Here is a 15,285-nt window from a genome sequence, read left to right on the forward strand (position 1 = left end):
GCCAGGGGGCCAGGTGGTGGGTGTGACCCCCGCCTACTGGAATTTGGAGGATCTGGGTGGAGGATGCTCGACTCCAATCTGAGTAGGCTTGGAGATCTCGGCCCCGGAACCCGCGTGGCTTTGTCCCTCTGCCAATACCTTCATGTGTGCGGAGAGTGGTCTCAGCATGGTGGTGGCTGGTCCTGGAGGTCTTTGGCTGCCGGAGCCCTGGTCGGGGTGGGGAGGAAAGCTCAACCCGCTCCCCTCCAAGGGACCCCGGTGAGGAACAGTCAGGCGCAGGGGCAGGAGACTGCTGTGGATTTATCAAGTAGCTCTTAAAGAAGTCCTTTGTGTGGATTATATACATATAGATGTTTTCATGAAGAGGAGTGAAAAGCCCGAAGGTTATAGACAGATGAGGCCTAAGACCTTTCCTGCCAGTAACTACACTGGCAGCAGCAGGCAAATGTTACAAGAAATTCGGGAATCTCTTAGAAATTTATCCAGACCATCAGATGCAGCGAAGGCCGAACATAACATGAGTAAGATGTTAACTGAAGATCCTCGACAAGTCAGAAATCCTCCCAAATTCGGGATGCATCATAAAGCCTTGCTAGAAATTCGAAACTCTCTACTGCCATTTGCCAATGAAACAAATTCTTCCTCCCGGTGTTCTGCAGAAGTCAACCCCCAAATGCTTCAAGATTTGCAAACTGCTGGATTTGACGAGGATATAGTTATACAAGCACTTCAGAAAACTAACAACAGAAGTACAGATGCTGCGATTGAATTCATTAGTAAAATGAGTTACCAAGATCCTCGATGGGAACAGACAGCCGGGGCAGCTGCCAGGCCTATCAATGCCAGCTTAAAACCAGGGAATGTGCAACAATCAGTTAACCGCAAACAAAGCTGGAAAGGGTCTAAAGAATCCCTAGTTCCTCAGAGGCATGGCCCGCCACTCGGAGAAAGCGTAGCCTATCATTCTGACAACCCGAACTAGCAGCCAGATGTGGGAAGGCCTTTGTTAGGGTCTGGCATAGCAGCGTTTGCTCAGGCTCACGCCAGCAACGGACAGAGAGTGAACCCACCACCGCCTCCCCAAGTCCGGAGTGTCACTCAGCCTCCCCATCTGAGAGGCCAGACTCCCCCGCCGAGAGGCACAACGCCACCTCCGCCCTCCTGGGAACCAAACTCTCAGACCAAGCGCTATTCTGGGAACATGGACTACGTGATCCCCCGAATCTCGCCTGTGCCGCCAGGAGCCTGGCAGGAGGGCTATCCTGCACCGCCTCTGAACGCGTTCCCCCTGAACCCTACCCAGGGCCAGAGAGGCATTAGTTCTGTGCCTGTCGGTCGGCAACCAATCATCATGCAGAGTTCAAACAAATTTAGCTTTCCACCCGGGAGACCTGGAATTCAGAATGGTAGTGGTTAGGCTGATTTCATGATGCATCAGAACGTCGTTCCTGCTGGCACGGTCAGTCGGCAGTCACCCCCTCCCTACCCTCTCACCTCAAGTAATGGACAAAGCCCTTCTGCTTTACAGGCAGGGGCATCTACCGCTCCTTCATCATACACAAATGGGAATATTCCTCAGTCTATGATGGTGCCAAACAGAAATAGTCACAACATGGAACTCTATAACATCGGTGTCCTGGGACTGCAGACCACCTGGCCCCGGAGTACTATGTAGCTGTTAGAAAAGATGAAGTCATGAAATTTACATACAAGTGGTACAACATGGAAAGTATCATGCTAAGCGAAATGAGTCAGAAAGAGAGGGAGAGACATAGAAAGATTGCATTCATCTGGGGGATATAAAGTAACAAAATATGAGATTAATACCCAAGAATAGCTGAGTTCAGCACCAGGAGGATTACTCCATAGCTTAGAGGCCAGCCAGGCATTCTAGGGGAAAGGGCAGTTCAGATAGAGAAGGGAGCACCAAATAAAGGATGTTTGGAGAATCCTCCCAGGAGGGGAGATGCATGTCGAAAGTAGACTATGGACTGAACATGTTTGCCACTCAATGCCTCTTTTGCAGACCACAACACCCTAAAGGGAAGAGAGAACACAAGGGATTGCCCTGCCACAGAGGCAGGGGGGAATAGGGGGAATGGGGGTTGGGGGGATATTATCCATGGTGATGGAAAATGGGCACTGGTGGAGGGATTGTTATTTGAGCATTGTATAATCTAAACCCAAGCACAAAAAATTGTAAATCTACAACTGTACGTCATGGTGTTTCACTAATAAAAAAAATATTTTGAGGATGTCTTTTAGCCTAAACTAGTATTTCCCAGAGGTCCATTGTACAAACATAACTTTTTCCTATTACTTTGGAGGCGGAAGTTTTAAAGAGGGGGGTTTATTTGGTGTCTTGCTTATTCTTAAGTTTCTTTCCATGAATTTAAGTGCTTGATGGGAAGAACTCACAATAAGAAGAGGAATTTGATGCACTAAGATAGCTCCCGGAGGCAGATTGTGGGCATAATAGGCAGTCTGCTGAGCGGGCGGGGATCCAGGGAGGGACAGCGTGGCCCTTCTGCTGCTATGTGGCATGGAACATGGAACCTGGAACCTGATTACCTGGGCCTTACTTGTGGAAGCTCTTGGTCTCCGGGATTCTATCTGGAGTAGGCAGGGAGAGCATACTTGCCCCTACAGAGATGTCTCTGGAATCCAACCATTTACAATCTAGAGTTCCAGAAGCGTGCAACCTCTTTTGCGGCCGCGCAAGCTCTCATGATATTCAAAATAAGTAATGGAAAATAAGTTCTCTAGCATCTGCCCCTGGCAGGTAGGCTTGAAGGGTTGTGGGAAAATTAGAGCAAAACATAATGTCCAAAAGCAGAGAGAGTATTGGGCAAATTGTCTGCCATGGAGGCAGGGTGAGGACTGAGATTGGGAGGGGGGATACTGGCCTCACTGGTGGTGAAAAATGTGCACTAGTGGAGAGATGAGTGTTCAATCATTGTATGGCTGAATCTCAAACATAAAAGCTTTGTAACTCTGTCTCACGGTGATTCAATAAAATATAATTTTAAAAAAAGAAATTGAAAAATTAAAAAATAAAAAAAATCTTTAAAAAGAAAATTAAAACTGAAAAAAAGAAGAGAGATTTGGGATATTAACGATTTATGGCAAATTGTTATAACATGAGCATATTTCAGAGGCTGTACACTCTACACAACAGATTGGAAAATATTGGGGATTTGCACTCAGGAATTATGCCTGGCAGGATATGGGGACTATGTGAGATGCTGGTTATTGAACCCAGGTTGATTACATAAAAGGCAAAGGTAGTACATGATAGTACTACCCACTATACTGTCTCTCCAGCCCCAAATTTGTAAATGCTCTTAAGTACTTATGATTTGGGAAAAAACTCTCAAATCCTTATAAAGTAATGCTCTATTACTCTTCAATAGATAATAATGATCTTTATTATGGTATTACTGAGCATTATAATAAATAAACTGTAGCCATTAAAACTTTGTAGGGTTTCTCTTCCTTCTGATGCTTGTTTGAATACTCTGTTTAAAGTTATGAGGTTTTTCTGGAAAGAAGGATGGCAGCCGCATGGGAGCCTTGTGGACAGCAGGCATGAGCCGGGGGTATAGGGGCGACTAAAACCTCATGGGAAGGGGGGCGTTCTGGTCCGTCCTTCACGCCCTACCGAGGTCACCAGTTGCCCCCCACGAGTGGCTCTCCAGCATGGCCACAGCCCCAGAAGCACAAGGACTTAATGCAGAACCCAGCAGCTTGGAGCAGAAAAGTGAACGGACTATGCGTTAATCCAGGCCATCAAGTCTACCAGAGGGGAAAGGGTGTTGCCCCATTCGCCCTCTCTTCTCTGGAAAGAAGGATGGCAGCCGCATGGGAGCCTTGTGGACAGCAGGTATGAGCCGGGGGTGTGGGGGCGACTAAAACCTCATAGGAAGGGGGACATTCCGGTCCGTCCTTCACGCCCTACGAGGTCACCAGTTGCCCCCCGCGAGCGGCTCTCCAGCACAGCCACGGCCCCAGAAGCACAAGGACTTAATGCAGAACCCGGCAGCTTGGAGCAGAAAAGTGAATGGACTATGCGTTAATCCAGGCCATCATGTCTGTCCGGAGGGGAAAGGGTGTTGCCCCAGTCGCCCTTTCCTCTCTGGAAAGAAAGATGGCGGCCTCATGGGAGCCTTGTGGACAAGCAGGTATGAGCTGGGGGTGTGGGGGCGACTAAAACCTCATGGGAAGGGGGGCGTTTCAGTCCGCCCTTCACGCCCTACCGAGGCCACCAGTTGCCCCCCACGAGCGGCTCTCCAGCACGGCCATGACTCCAGAGCACAGAAACCAATTTCTTAACTATCTGACTTTCAGTAGAAATACTTCCAGGGTCAATAAGTAAAATAGCAGAAATCCAAAACCAACATTTAATTCTTGAACCCAGCTGTAGAAAGCAAATCACTTCACAATGCTTTTTCAGCATGTCTGATTTTGGGGGGGTAAACTCTAAATAATAGTGGTGCATCTTTTATTGAAACAATGAATCTAATCAAAGCAGATAGACTGTTAACTAGAATTCATCTGCCTCACAGGGACTGGGAGGGGTGGGGTGTGGGGTTTTATTGGGGTTCTTCATGGTAAAAAATAAGTATTGGTAAAGGGAAATGTGTTTGATACTTGCATGACTGAGACCTAAACCTGAAAGCTTTGTAACCTTTCCCACAGTGATTCAATAAATAAATAAATTTAAAAAAAAATAAAAAAAATAAAGTTATGAGGTTTTAAAAAAAAGTGTCTTCCACAAAGAACAGTTTGAAACATTATTCTGAAAGGTGTTGTACTAAGTACTTTTATATACTTTTATTTCAAGTAACACACATGAGTACAAGCTTCTGAGTAGACATTGTTTGGATAATTGTCAGTTGTATCACCAATTGTCTGTGAGTTAGGATTTCTGGAACTTCTTTAATTCAGACAGAGGATTTTATGAAATGAATTCTTACCAAAGCTGCAACAGAATTAATTAAGGTATGATTGCATACCTTAATGAGAAACATTCCTGACGCCCCATTCGCTCTCAACGGAACGACCATCTCTGAATGCAACAGCTATATGTACCTAGGTCGAGAAGTCAACATGACAAATGACCTGGCACCCGAGCTGCGCAGGAGCAAGAGAGCGGCTTGGAACGCCTTCAAGAGCGTCGAAGAAATAGCTAAGAGGACGAAAAACTTCCGGCTCCGGGCACATCTCTTTGATTCCACTGTTCTTCCTACATTAACATATGCCTCAGAGACCTGGGCCCTACGCAAACAGGATGAGAACGCTATTCAGGTCTCCCAAAGAGGAATTGAAAGAGCTATGCTTGGAGTATCACGATTCACTCAAATGAGAGAAAGAATCCGGAGTTCCGACCTCCATCAACGATCAAGAATCAGGGATGCTGTCTCATTTGCCAAGGTGTCAAAAATCAGATGGGCTGGTCACGTAATGAGATTTAGAGATGACCACTGGACTAGAGCTGTTACCGAATGGATTCCATGGGATGTCAAAAGACCGTGTGTCCGCCCACCTACCAGATGGCCAGACTTCTTCATCAAGATCATGAACAATCGGTTTGAGGCTCTTCGTGTTCCTAGAGCAAACAGACGCCATTGGGCTACACTAGCACGCGACAGGGACAAATGGAGACGTTACTGGCGCCCGCTCGAGCAACTCGATGATTAACGGGAAGCCAAGTGATCAAGTGATCAAGTGATGATTGCATAAACCACAGAGGGAGATAAACTTTTCATTATTGGTTTGGAATATTAATGGTGTTCTTAAAGTTTTATTTAGTTTTGGTTTTTGGGTTTGGGGGCCATACTCAATGGTATGGGCTTACTTCTAACTCTGCACTCAGTGATCACTCCGGTGTTAAGGGACCATATGGGTCGAATCTGCGTTGGCAGCATGCAAGGCGAAAACTTTAGCCTCTGTACTCTCTCCTGTCCCTAATGTTCTATTTTTGATACTTTCATAAATAAGTGTTTTTTCTTTCCTCTCCAGTCTATAAGTTAGTCCATTTTTCTTTAAACTTTCTTGCTTCCTTCCATATTGAGGTAATGTTCTCTAAGTAAATCTCTTTCAATGGTTCGATGCCAAAGTAGTATTTGCATACATTTAATACAATTATATCCTACCAAGAAGCAGTTTGAAAATTCAGTTGTGCAATACAGTTGTTTGAGTTTTCTGAACTGTCATAATTGAAAACACAATTTATTTAATTAGGCAGTTTTGTTGATAATTTTCTTTCTAAATTTTTTCTCTTATTTTTAAAAAGTTGTTCACAATATTTGATTACATCTAATATTTAAACACTATTCCCACCACCATTACAGCTACCCACCACCATATTTCCATGCTGAACCCCAAACCCTGCTTCCCAAGCAGAACCAAAATATTTTATTTTGTATTAGTTGTTATGAATAATCTGCTAAAAACTTATCCAAAAAACTTTTCTTAGAGGAAAGTGTGTGAAGATTGTTGTATTTCGCCCAGCACCCACTAAGCCCTTCTATAAGAGATAAGTAACATGTTGTTAAAGGTTGAGCCTTATGTGCTTATATATATACATATATATGTATAAATATATTACCCCCTAAGATGGGTTGCCTTCCCAATCAAATGTGGTGTGCTACTCTTGGTATATTGGTGTTCACAGCCGTGCAGTCCAGGAATAGATTCACTCATGAGTGAGACTTGTTCAAGCATGTGGGGAGCAGCCATGAAATGGCGGTGATTTAAGTTTTAAAGGTTTTCAGCTGTCAGGGCTGGCTCCGTTGGGGCGGGGAGAGGCCTCACCTGCCTCCTCTGGTTGCCCTGAATGAAGCAGCTGGCTTAGGGTTTGGAGGCATGTCTATGGCATATCATTCTGTGCTCTCTTTCAAGAGATTTATATTGAGTCTCTAGATTATAGCCTTTAATGAGATTATATGGTGCCAGCGGCAGCTTAATTAGGCAGTTTTAGATCTTGGATTTTTGTATTTTTGGAAGCTGATTTTATCAGCAGGGAACAGAGTTTTAACAAAGCCCTTCTGGGAAGTGAATTTGACACATGGTCTTTGTAAAGGTCACTTTCTGATGGACTAGGAACCTTAGCAGACTTGAGGAACCACAGGAAAATAGAATTTTCCCATATTATAGGTACCATGAGCAAAAGCTGGTACAAATATACAAGTATATTTATTTAATCTAATTTTTTATTTGTTTGGGGGACACACTTGGTAATGCTCAGGTGTTACTCCTAGTGGTGCTCAGAGAACCATAAGGGATGATGGAGATCAAACCTGGGACAGTCGAATGCAAGCCAAGTGCTCTACCCACTGTATTATTTCTTCAGATCCTGATCTGATTTTATAATGTTATGTCCAAGTTCATCAGAACTCAATAAAATAACTGAGACACAGAATAGGAGTAGGACAGAAGTTTATTTCATCAAGATGGGTCCAGGGATCACGATGGATCATACAACTCTAACCCATTTGACAAATGATTCAAAAACTGAGATTGCATTTATACTTCAAAAGAACATTTCCAGGTATCAATTAAAATCTTGCAAGATTAACTAGGTTTTTTAAATTTATTTTTTATTGAAGAACTGTGATTTTAGGCTTAACATTGGTTTCTCCTTTCTCCTTTGCCACAGGGAGCTTAGGTTTATCGGGTTACACCCATCACAGTACTCCCAAGTCACTCCCGTTCCTTTGCTTATCTGTAACCTCTTTGTGCTCTGCTTTCCCAACCGGTCTATTACCTTCCCCCACTAATCAGACTCTGTTAACTTGTAAGGTCAGATCCTTCAAGGACACTGGACTTGTATTCATAAGTAAAATATTTCTTCTTCATTTATGGTTTTTTGCATAGTTTACTTTAAAACAATGTCCTTTTTGTATAGACACAGGAAGTTTATACTATGCTTTTGTAACTTGGGAGTTAATTGACTCTGAATAATATGCACTTCTGGGCATCTGCTTTCTCAACTTAAGCTTCAGTTGCCCTTAGATCCTAGCACCCCAAAAACAGGGTCCCGACAAGGGACTGGATGGACCTGGGGCAAGCTGTGAGCTACCCTGGCATCGAAATGGGTCAGGCCAAAGTGCCACAATACTTAACTATAAGTTAAGAGCATGGTCATGGACAAATTCTGTCATGATCCAAAAAGTAACAACTGAATTAGGACCCTGCTTTTAGGAAAGACTGATTAGGAATTAGGAAAGACTAATCTGGCCTGAGATAGTCTGAGATCTATAGTGAGATGGCCCCAGGAGAGCAATCCTATAAACTTAATGTATCTCTTACTGTGTCCATTAAAAATGACTAATATTATGAATGTTTATATGTTTGTTGGAACTAAGGAAAGGAGAAACACAAACCCATAGATGGAATTTCACTCTTGGGTGGATCGTCCTAATGAATGAGAGTTTGTCCTAGAAGAAGCTTCCCCCGAGGAAAGGATTTTACCTTTGTTGATTGTATAACCACAGCTATGTGTAATTGTTACCCCAAAACCTCATGATTTGGGCTTTTTTTTTTGTTATGATTTGGGCTTTAACTAAGGCTGTAGGAGTGGGCAAGGGGGGAAGATATGAGGGAGAATCAAGGGGAGTCGGGGAAAATTGGGGGATCCAGAAGGAGGATGGAGAAGAATGAAGGAGGAGAATCGGGAGAAGGAGAATGAAAGGGGTTGGGGAAGTGGGGAAGAAGAGAACAGAGAAAAAATTGGAATAAACCGTAATTGATACCAACCAGCCTGGCCCTCGTTCCCTCCTTTGTTTGCCCATTGCCACTGGCTGCCCCGGGGTGAGGGAAGTGGCATAAGACCACCAAACGCAGGCAGCAAGAGAGAGAGAGAGAGAGAGAGAGAGAGAGATGCTGTGGCCTTTATAATTTATTTTTGAATACACACAATCCCACCACCAGTGTCAACCAGTGTTCCCGTCCGTATTCTTTTCCCACTCCAATCCCCAGCCCATCCCCTACAATCATCTGAATAGGCACATTACAAAGTTTCAGTGGTTGCAGCTTAGATTGCATGTTTTCAGTGTTGTTGAGTCTGTGTTTTGGATATATGGCTGTACCACTCACCCATATCAACACTATAACTGAAGCCCTGATGCCTGTTCACCCATTATTTCTCCCCCCTCCCTTAATTTCTTCCATTCTCTACAAATCTCCTTTCTAACACATGGGTCAAGGTTTTTACTTATATTTTCATCAAAAACAAAGTAATGAGACATGAGAAGAAAAAACAAGATACATCAAACACAGAGCAAGTTCATATGGGAGCAAATCCTTTACACTGTTCAGGGTCAGAGCACACCCTCTCCCAAGCTTTATTAGCACAGGTGTTTGCCACAAATCCCACAGAGAGTTGCTCAGGATCAGAGCCCACTGTTTCCCAGCCCTTATCAGCACAGAGCAGTGGCTCCTAATTATTCAGGGGCCCAACAATGGATGGATGATGTTTTCTTAAAGCTTTAACCACAAAGATGTTGCTGTCCTTAAGTGATGTTTTAAAGAATTATAACAATAACTTTAACAGAATAATTAAAATAATTTTGATACATAACAAAAAGCTCAGAAGAACAAATAATAATTATTTTTAAGTCTGATGTGTAGAAGCTATTGGAATGTAATATGTATAAAATATGTTAAAAATTAGGCAAAAAACATAAAGAGACAAGAATGAACTTGTTAGTTGGTTATTGACTGTTGAATGGATGTTTCACTGTTGTCAGTTGATTGAGAGATGGTTGATTGGCGGGTATTTGGGTCATTTGTTGGTTTGGTGGCCAAGAACAATATTCATAAATGTCTATTTTTACAAAAGGGAACTAAGAAAACACTTAGAGAAGAGCAAAGGGATGGCTGTATATCCTTTCAGTTGTCCTGCTGGACATTGTCTCAGAGACTCACTATCACAGAGGTCTTGTTATTGAAGTATCAGGAGAAGGATTTCCAGCCACTGCCAAGTTGAGTGATCTATAGAAAGTGTTTCCAGGGTCCTCTTAGCTGGGTAGACTCAGGCCAGTTTCACAGACCCAGTGGAAAATCCTTTGGCAGGCATTATCATTCCACCCGCCATCGGGATGGAGGTGGGCACAGTCCTCGCCTCCACCCAGCCCATGTCCGTGCCAGTCATCTGGCTGTCCCGGCCTCCAGTTCCTAAGGGAAGAAAATAAAAGCACACTAGGGAGATCAGAAGATAATCTAGGTCTGGGAAGCAGGGATGATGGGTCAGAAGCTGAGCTGAGAAGGACACAGAAAGTCAGAGTAAACTCACTTGTAGTTGGTTTCATAGTTCGTCCCATCTGCCCATTTCCAGACACCGTCAGGATCACTGAGGCCCATCCAAGTATATGAGGAACCTATATATTCCTGTACAAAATTCTGGAGCAACAAAAGGGTAATGATGACTTTCCCACCCTAGCCAACAACTTGGACTAGCAGTTCCAAACTTGAGCTTTTGGTTAAAAGAGAGGAGTAGTTTTGGGATGATTATCCCAACACCCAGGCAAATGAAACCACTGGGGGGTGAGACTGAGCTGGCAGTTGCTTGTAAAGGGCCCAGGGGCCGGGGATATAATCTAATGTGCAGCCAAGGTTGAGAACTATTTCCTTAAAAGCACAGCAAAGGTTTTCACCTCTTCCTCCCTGGAATTGATGACAACCAGATGGGCGTTCTTCAGTTGACAGTTTTTCTCAGCCTCATGCCAGGACTTCCCAGAGCTAGAGAACCAGTAGCAGCTGCCTTCATAGTTCAGCCAATTAGTGGGACAACAGGAAGTTTGAGAGCCTGTGGGAGCCAGGGGAAGGGAGGGTCTGAGAAGCTGGTCAGTGGTAAGTGGACAGGCAGTCTGAAACACCCCTTACCATTGTTCTTGAGAGAAGCTATCTTGCAGTTCAGGGAGTTCAGGTCTTTAGCCAACTTCTGGACAAATGAGAGCATTTCCGAATAATCTGACAAACAAAGAGGGGCCATGGGGACAGTGCTCTGGGTGTGGCTCCTACTTAGTGAGTTCTTGGAGTCCATCTGTCCCTATAGGGACCAACCTAGAATCTTCAGGCGGTCCCTTACATACCACATCCAAAAAGAGAGGAGAAGAGAAGAGGTCTGACCTGCTTTGAGTTGGTGCTGCTGTTTATCCAGCGTGTTTTCCAGAGCAAGAACCTTGTCATTCAAGCTACGAGCTTAAGAGAATAGCACTCAGCATTACAAGTCTGTTCTCAGCCCATGCCCACTCCACCCCAATCTTAGGAGGCCCCTGCCGTCATACATCCTCCTGGAGGCTCTCTCACCTGCTTGCAACTCCTGCCTGTGATTCTCCACCTCAGATTTCAGAGATTCTATGGTTCCTTGTGCACTATGACCTAAAGGACACCAGGACTCAGAGAAACTCAGGAGTCAGGACCCTACCTCCCCTCAGCACTCCATCCTTATAAGAGTTTCTTTCACACTACACTTACCCTGCGAGCTCAGTGCCTGGACCTCAGCCTCTGTGTTTGATGTGAAATTGCTGAATGATGTTCTCAGGCTTACCAGATCACTTTGGAACTTGGAATCTGAGTGGGGGAGATGAGGCAACTGGTGTCAAGATACAACAAGCACTTTATGAGGGAGCACTGAGTTGGCACTTCACATGCCATATTTTGATCTGTTGGCATAGCAACTAAATCCAAAGGGGAAGGTGAAATTGATATCCAACATTACATGTGAGGAAAACAAGACTTACAGATTTGTCATTTGACTGTGTTACCCAGCTAATAAGCCACAACCTCTTCTGCTAATTTGGTCCATCACTATCTCCTATCACCCTCACCATGGCACTCCATAATTTCTCCTGCCCATCCTGTGACTTACTTTTGAATCCAATAACACAGATGGCGACCAGTAGGAGAAGGCTGAGGCCCAAGTTGAGCAGGATTAGGCGGAGGCCCGAGCAGAAATGCTGGAGGAAGGACTGGGGAGGAAGCAGCCCTACAAGAGGAGAACATGTTAGGGCCAGCAGGGTCCAGAGCATAAGAGAGACAGGGGAGAAGGAGAGGGCCACAGGGACCTGTCAGAGATGAAAGCTTTCTCAGGTGATGCTGGGGAAGGCTGGGCAAAACTAACTGTGGGGTAGGGAACATCTTATAGTCTTTCACTCATCATTAAGCAGCACAAGTCTTCAGTCACCAAGTCCTCAGTCATATGGATCTCCACCCCCAGGACACACACATACACTCACACACACGCACGCACGCGCGCAGATGTGCGCACACGGGTACACAACACAGAAACAGGGCATAATGGTGTTATGTAAGGTCCTCTCAAGAAAGTAAGGGAGGAGGCAGGAGGACCCGGAGACATCCAGGCTCTTAAGGCTTCTCTATTCCATCAAATTAGCAAATGAGTTTCCCATCTAAACCTAATGAGTCATCCCCCTCCCAGTGTAAACTCTCATCGTCTCCCAGAGCATAGGAAGCAGATGTACTGTAGACTTTCCTATCCCTGTTTCTCTCAAGAGATTTGAATTGTTGTCATACCACAGACATCTGAGGCTAGGTCCCAGGCCACTCAGAGTGGAGATAATCACCAGTTCTCAGGATACGGTTACAGACATGAAATGATAGCAGAAATCTTCCTAAATATGTTTTAGGAAAAAACATCTTTTTCTCTTACCATTCTTAAAGCGCTCTCTTCTCTCCTCATTCTCCAGGTCTTGGAAGTTTTCGTACTTTGTTGACATGCTTTCACCAACAAGGAAGCTGTAAGAGCTGAAATAGAGACAAGGCTAGGCCAGGTTTCTGGGAGAAAGGGAGAGGCTGGAAGCAGGTTAGAGCTGAGGTCAGAGCCAGAGCAGAGGCCAAAGATGAGTTTCAGATTAAGAAGGCACCTGGGTTTAGAACTAGGTCTCGGAATAGACTTGGGTTTGTATCTGAGATTAGAAGTAGGGTCAGGAATGAAATTTGAGTTGGGGTTGTTCTGAGTTTTCCATTGAAAGTAGAAATAGAGTTGCAGTTCAATGTCTTGCAAAATAGGTCAAATATAGGGTTCTGGAATTGAGGGTTGTCACCACTTGGATTCAAGTCCATACTCATGTATGAACTTCATGGACAAAATTGAACCTATGTTTGTATCAAAGTTGGAAATAGAATTGAGATCCAGCTTTGCAATTGACACTGGTGTTAAGATTCTAGTTGGCTCTGGGGTTAAAGAGCACCAGGAGTTAGCAGTGGGATTAGTATTGCAGAATGGAGCTCTATGAATAGACTAGTGATGGAATTGGGTTTGAGTCTCAGTTGATGACTGAGGCTGTGAGTGCAAATCATGATGTTCAGTTCAGTCCGGTGAGGGAAGAGAGTCTGAAATCTCCACTTAGTAGTCAATGCCCCAAGACGTTCCTTTCTATTTCTTTTCATTTAGTCACACTTGAGACCCATTCCCTTCTCTCTGCTTCCTCTCACATCCGGCCCTGTCCCCTTTACAGAACCTGCATTCTAGCCCCTTACCTGTGGAAATTCAGGCAGCAAAGATTCTTAGTATCCTTGTGTAGCAATGACCAGAGTTGGAAAATCCTCAATTCTGGAGACTTGGGGTAGAGATGGCTGATGAAGAATCCACATAAGTAAACAGCTGTGGTTGTCTTGATATTTATGTCTGGGAGTGCAAATCTATAATCTGTGATATCCTGTTTCCTTAATTTTGGACAGCAAATAAGGAAAAGGCAGAAATTATGTATGCAGGGGAGTTGGATATGACGTGAGTTTTGCTGTCCTCCTCCAGGATTTTTTTTTGCTTTTTGGGTCACGCCCTGCTATGTACAGGAATTACTCCTGGTTCCGCACTCAGGAATTACTCCTGGTGGTGCTCAGGGGACCATAGGGGATGCTGAGACTCATATCCGGGTTGGCAGCGTGCAAAGCAAATGCCCTACCCACTGTGATATCACTCCAGCCCCTCCTCCAGGATTTGACTACTCCACTTATACCTTTTTCGGCTCTCTGACTTCCTTTTTTTTTTTAAAAAAAAACTATTTGTGAGAGCACAGTACCAGGAAAGAAAAAAAAAAAGTGTAGTATTTCACTTCCTGCATCTGAATTCCTAAGAATTGTTAGTGTCTATCATTGCAAATTCAGGTCCAAAGGAGCCCGTTTCTCTGCTTTTGTTCAATCATGTGTGTCTGGGACCTACGCTTCAGTCATCAAGCTCCCCACTGGCCAAATTCTACTCGGTTTGAGGGAAGTAGGTGACAGAGTGGGTGAATTTTCTGGTTGAAGTGAGAGGGGAGGAGCCTGAGAAGGATCAAAATTCATAAAATCCAAGTATGTATTGGGGGGCTGGAGAGATAGGACGGTGGGCAGGGCGCTTGTCTTGCACGTAGCCAACCTGGGTCGGATTCAGCATGCCGTTGAGTTTCCCAAGCACCACCAGGAATAGTTTTTGAGAGCAAGACCCAGACCTAAGATGCTCAATGTCTGAGCATCACAGAGTGTAGCCCCAAAATAAAAGAAACAAAACTGTGTTGGGATTATGATAGAAACCAGTCCTGAATTAATCATTCGGTTCCCATGAGAAATTTAAGAGGTATTTTGATTGATGGATTGAAACTCAGAACATGACTGCTCATGACGTGGTAAATGATCACATAATTCAATTTAAGTGCTGCAGTAAAGTGCTACTCTATTATCTCCACATGCACTGTCTTCACAAAAGGGATACTATTTCATCCAGTAATTCCCTCTAAGAAAACTTCTCTGAATTGATTATACACATAATTTTTTAATACAAAGTTCCTTTATGTCTTGAAATGATGTCAGTGGGCCCCACGGGTGGCTTAACGGGCTCCACGGGTGGCTTATGTGAAGCGGAGAGGAGAAAGATGGCCACTTTCTTCCCATCCACCTCTGTCAGCCGGGACCCAGGGTTCTGGGTTCTTGTCTTATCTCGAAGAAAGGAATTTCAGGAGTAGACAAGTAATGAAATAAATAGATTTTATTTGGAGGGTTTTTGAAGGTGTGGAGGGGGAGAGAGTGAGAGAGAATAATGCACTCAAGAGAGAATGTGGACTTCTCCAAGAGCGAAGAAAGAGCCCCTAGACACATACAGCATTTGACACGAAAGCATGAAAGTACATATCTCAAGAGAGAAGATGCGAGTGACTCGTGCTCAGGTACCACATTACTCAGCCACATAGGCGCCAGCAGCCCATAGGCTCACCTTTCTTTGTTCAAGGTGGCCTTTATAGGGTTTCCCCAATCTGTCCCCAAGGGGCACTTCCATCTAGGTAA

General features: G+C 44.4%; 1 protein-coding gene and 1 pseudogene across 1 annotated transcript; one reads left to right on the top strand and one right to left on the bottom strand.

The window, feature by feature from the left end:
* Positions 1-310: 310 nt before the first annotated feature.
* Positions 311-1,675, top strand: LOC130024152 (serine/threonine-protein kinase LATS1-like; annotated as a pseudogene).
* Positions 1,676-9,184: 7,509 nt separating this feature from the next.
* On the bottom strand, positions 9,185-13,696 carry CLEC10A (C-type lectin domain containing 10A). Its single transcript, XM_056115092.1, has 10 exons — positions 13,507-13,696; positions 12,677-12,771; positions 11,876-11,992; positions 11,482-11,577; positions 11,314-11,385; positions 11,134-11,205; positions 10,888-10,974; positions 10,659-10,810; positions 10,298-10,404; positions 9,185-10,179 (listed from the first exon to the last, which is right to left on the bottom strand). Exons 2-10 carry the CDS (start codon positions 12,741-12,743, stop codon positions 10,023-10,025), a joined length of 927 nt encoding a protein of 308 aa, XP_055971067.1. The 5' UTR covers positions 12,744-12,771; positions 13,507-13,696; the 3' UTR covers positions 9,185-10,022.
* Between the last annotated feature and the right edge of the window lie 1,589 nt (positions 13,697-15,285).

The sequence above is a fragment of the Sorex fumeus genome, unplaced genomic scaffold (genome assembly GCF_029834395.1).
Source record: "Sorex fumeus unplaced genomic scaffold, SorFum_2.1 ptg000028l, whole genome shotgun sequence".
NCBI classification, from domain to species: Eukaryota; Metazoa; Chordata; class Mammalia; order Eulipotyphla; family Soricidae; genus Sorex; species Sorex fumeus.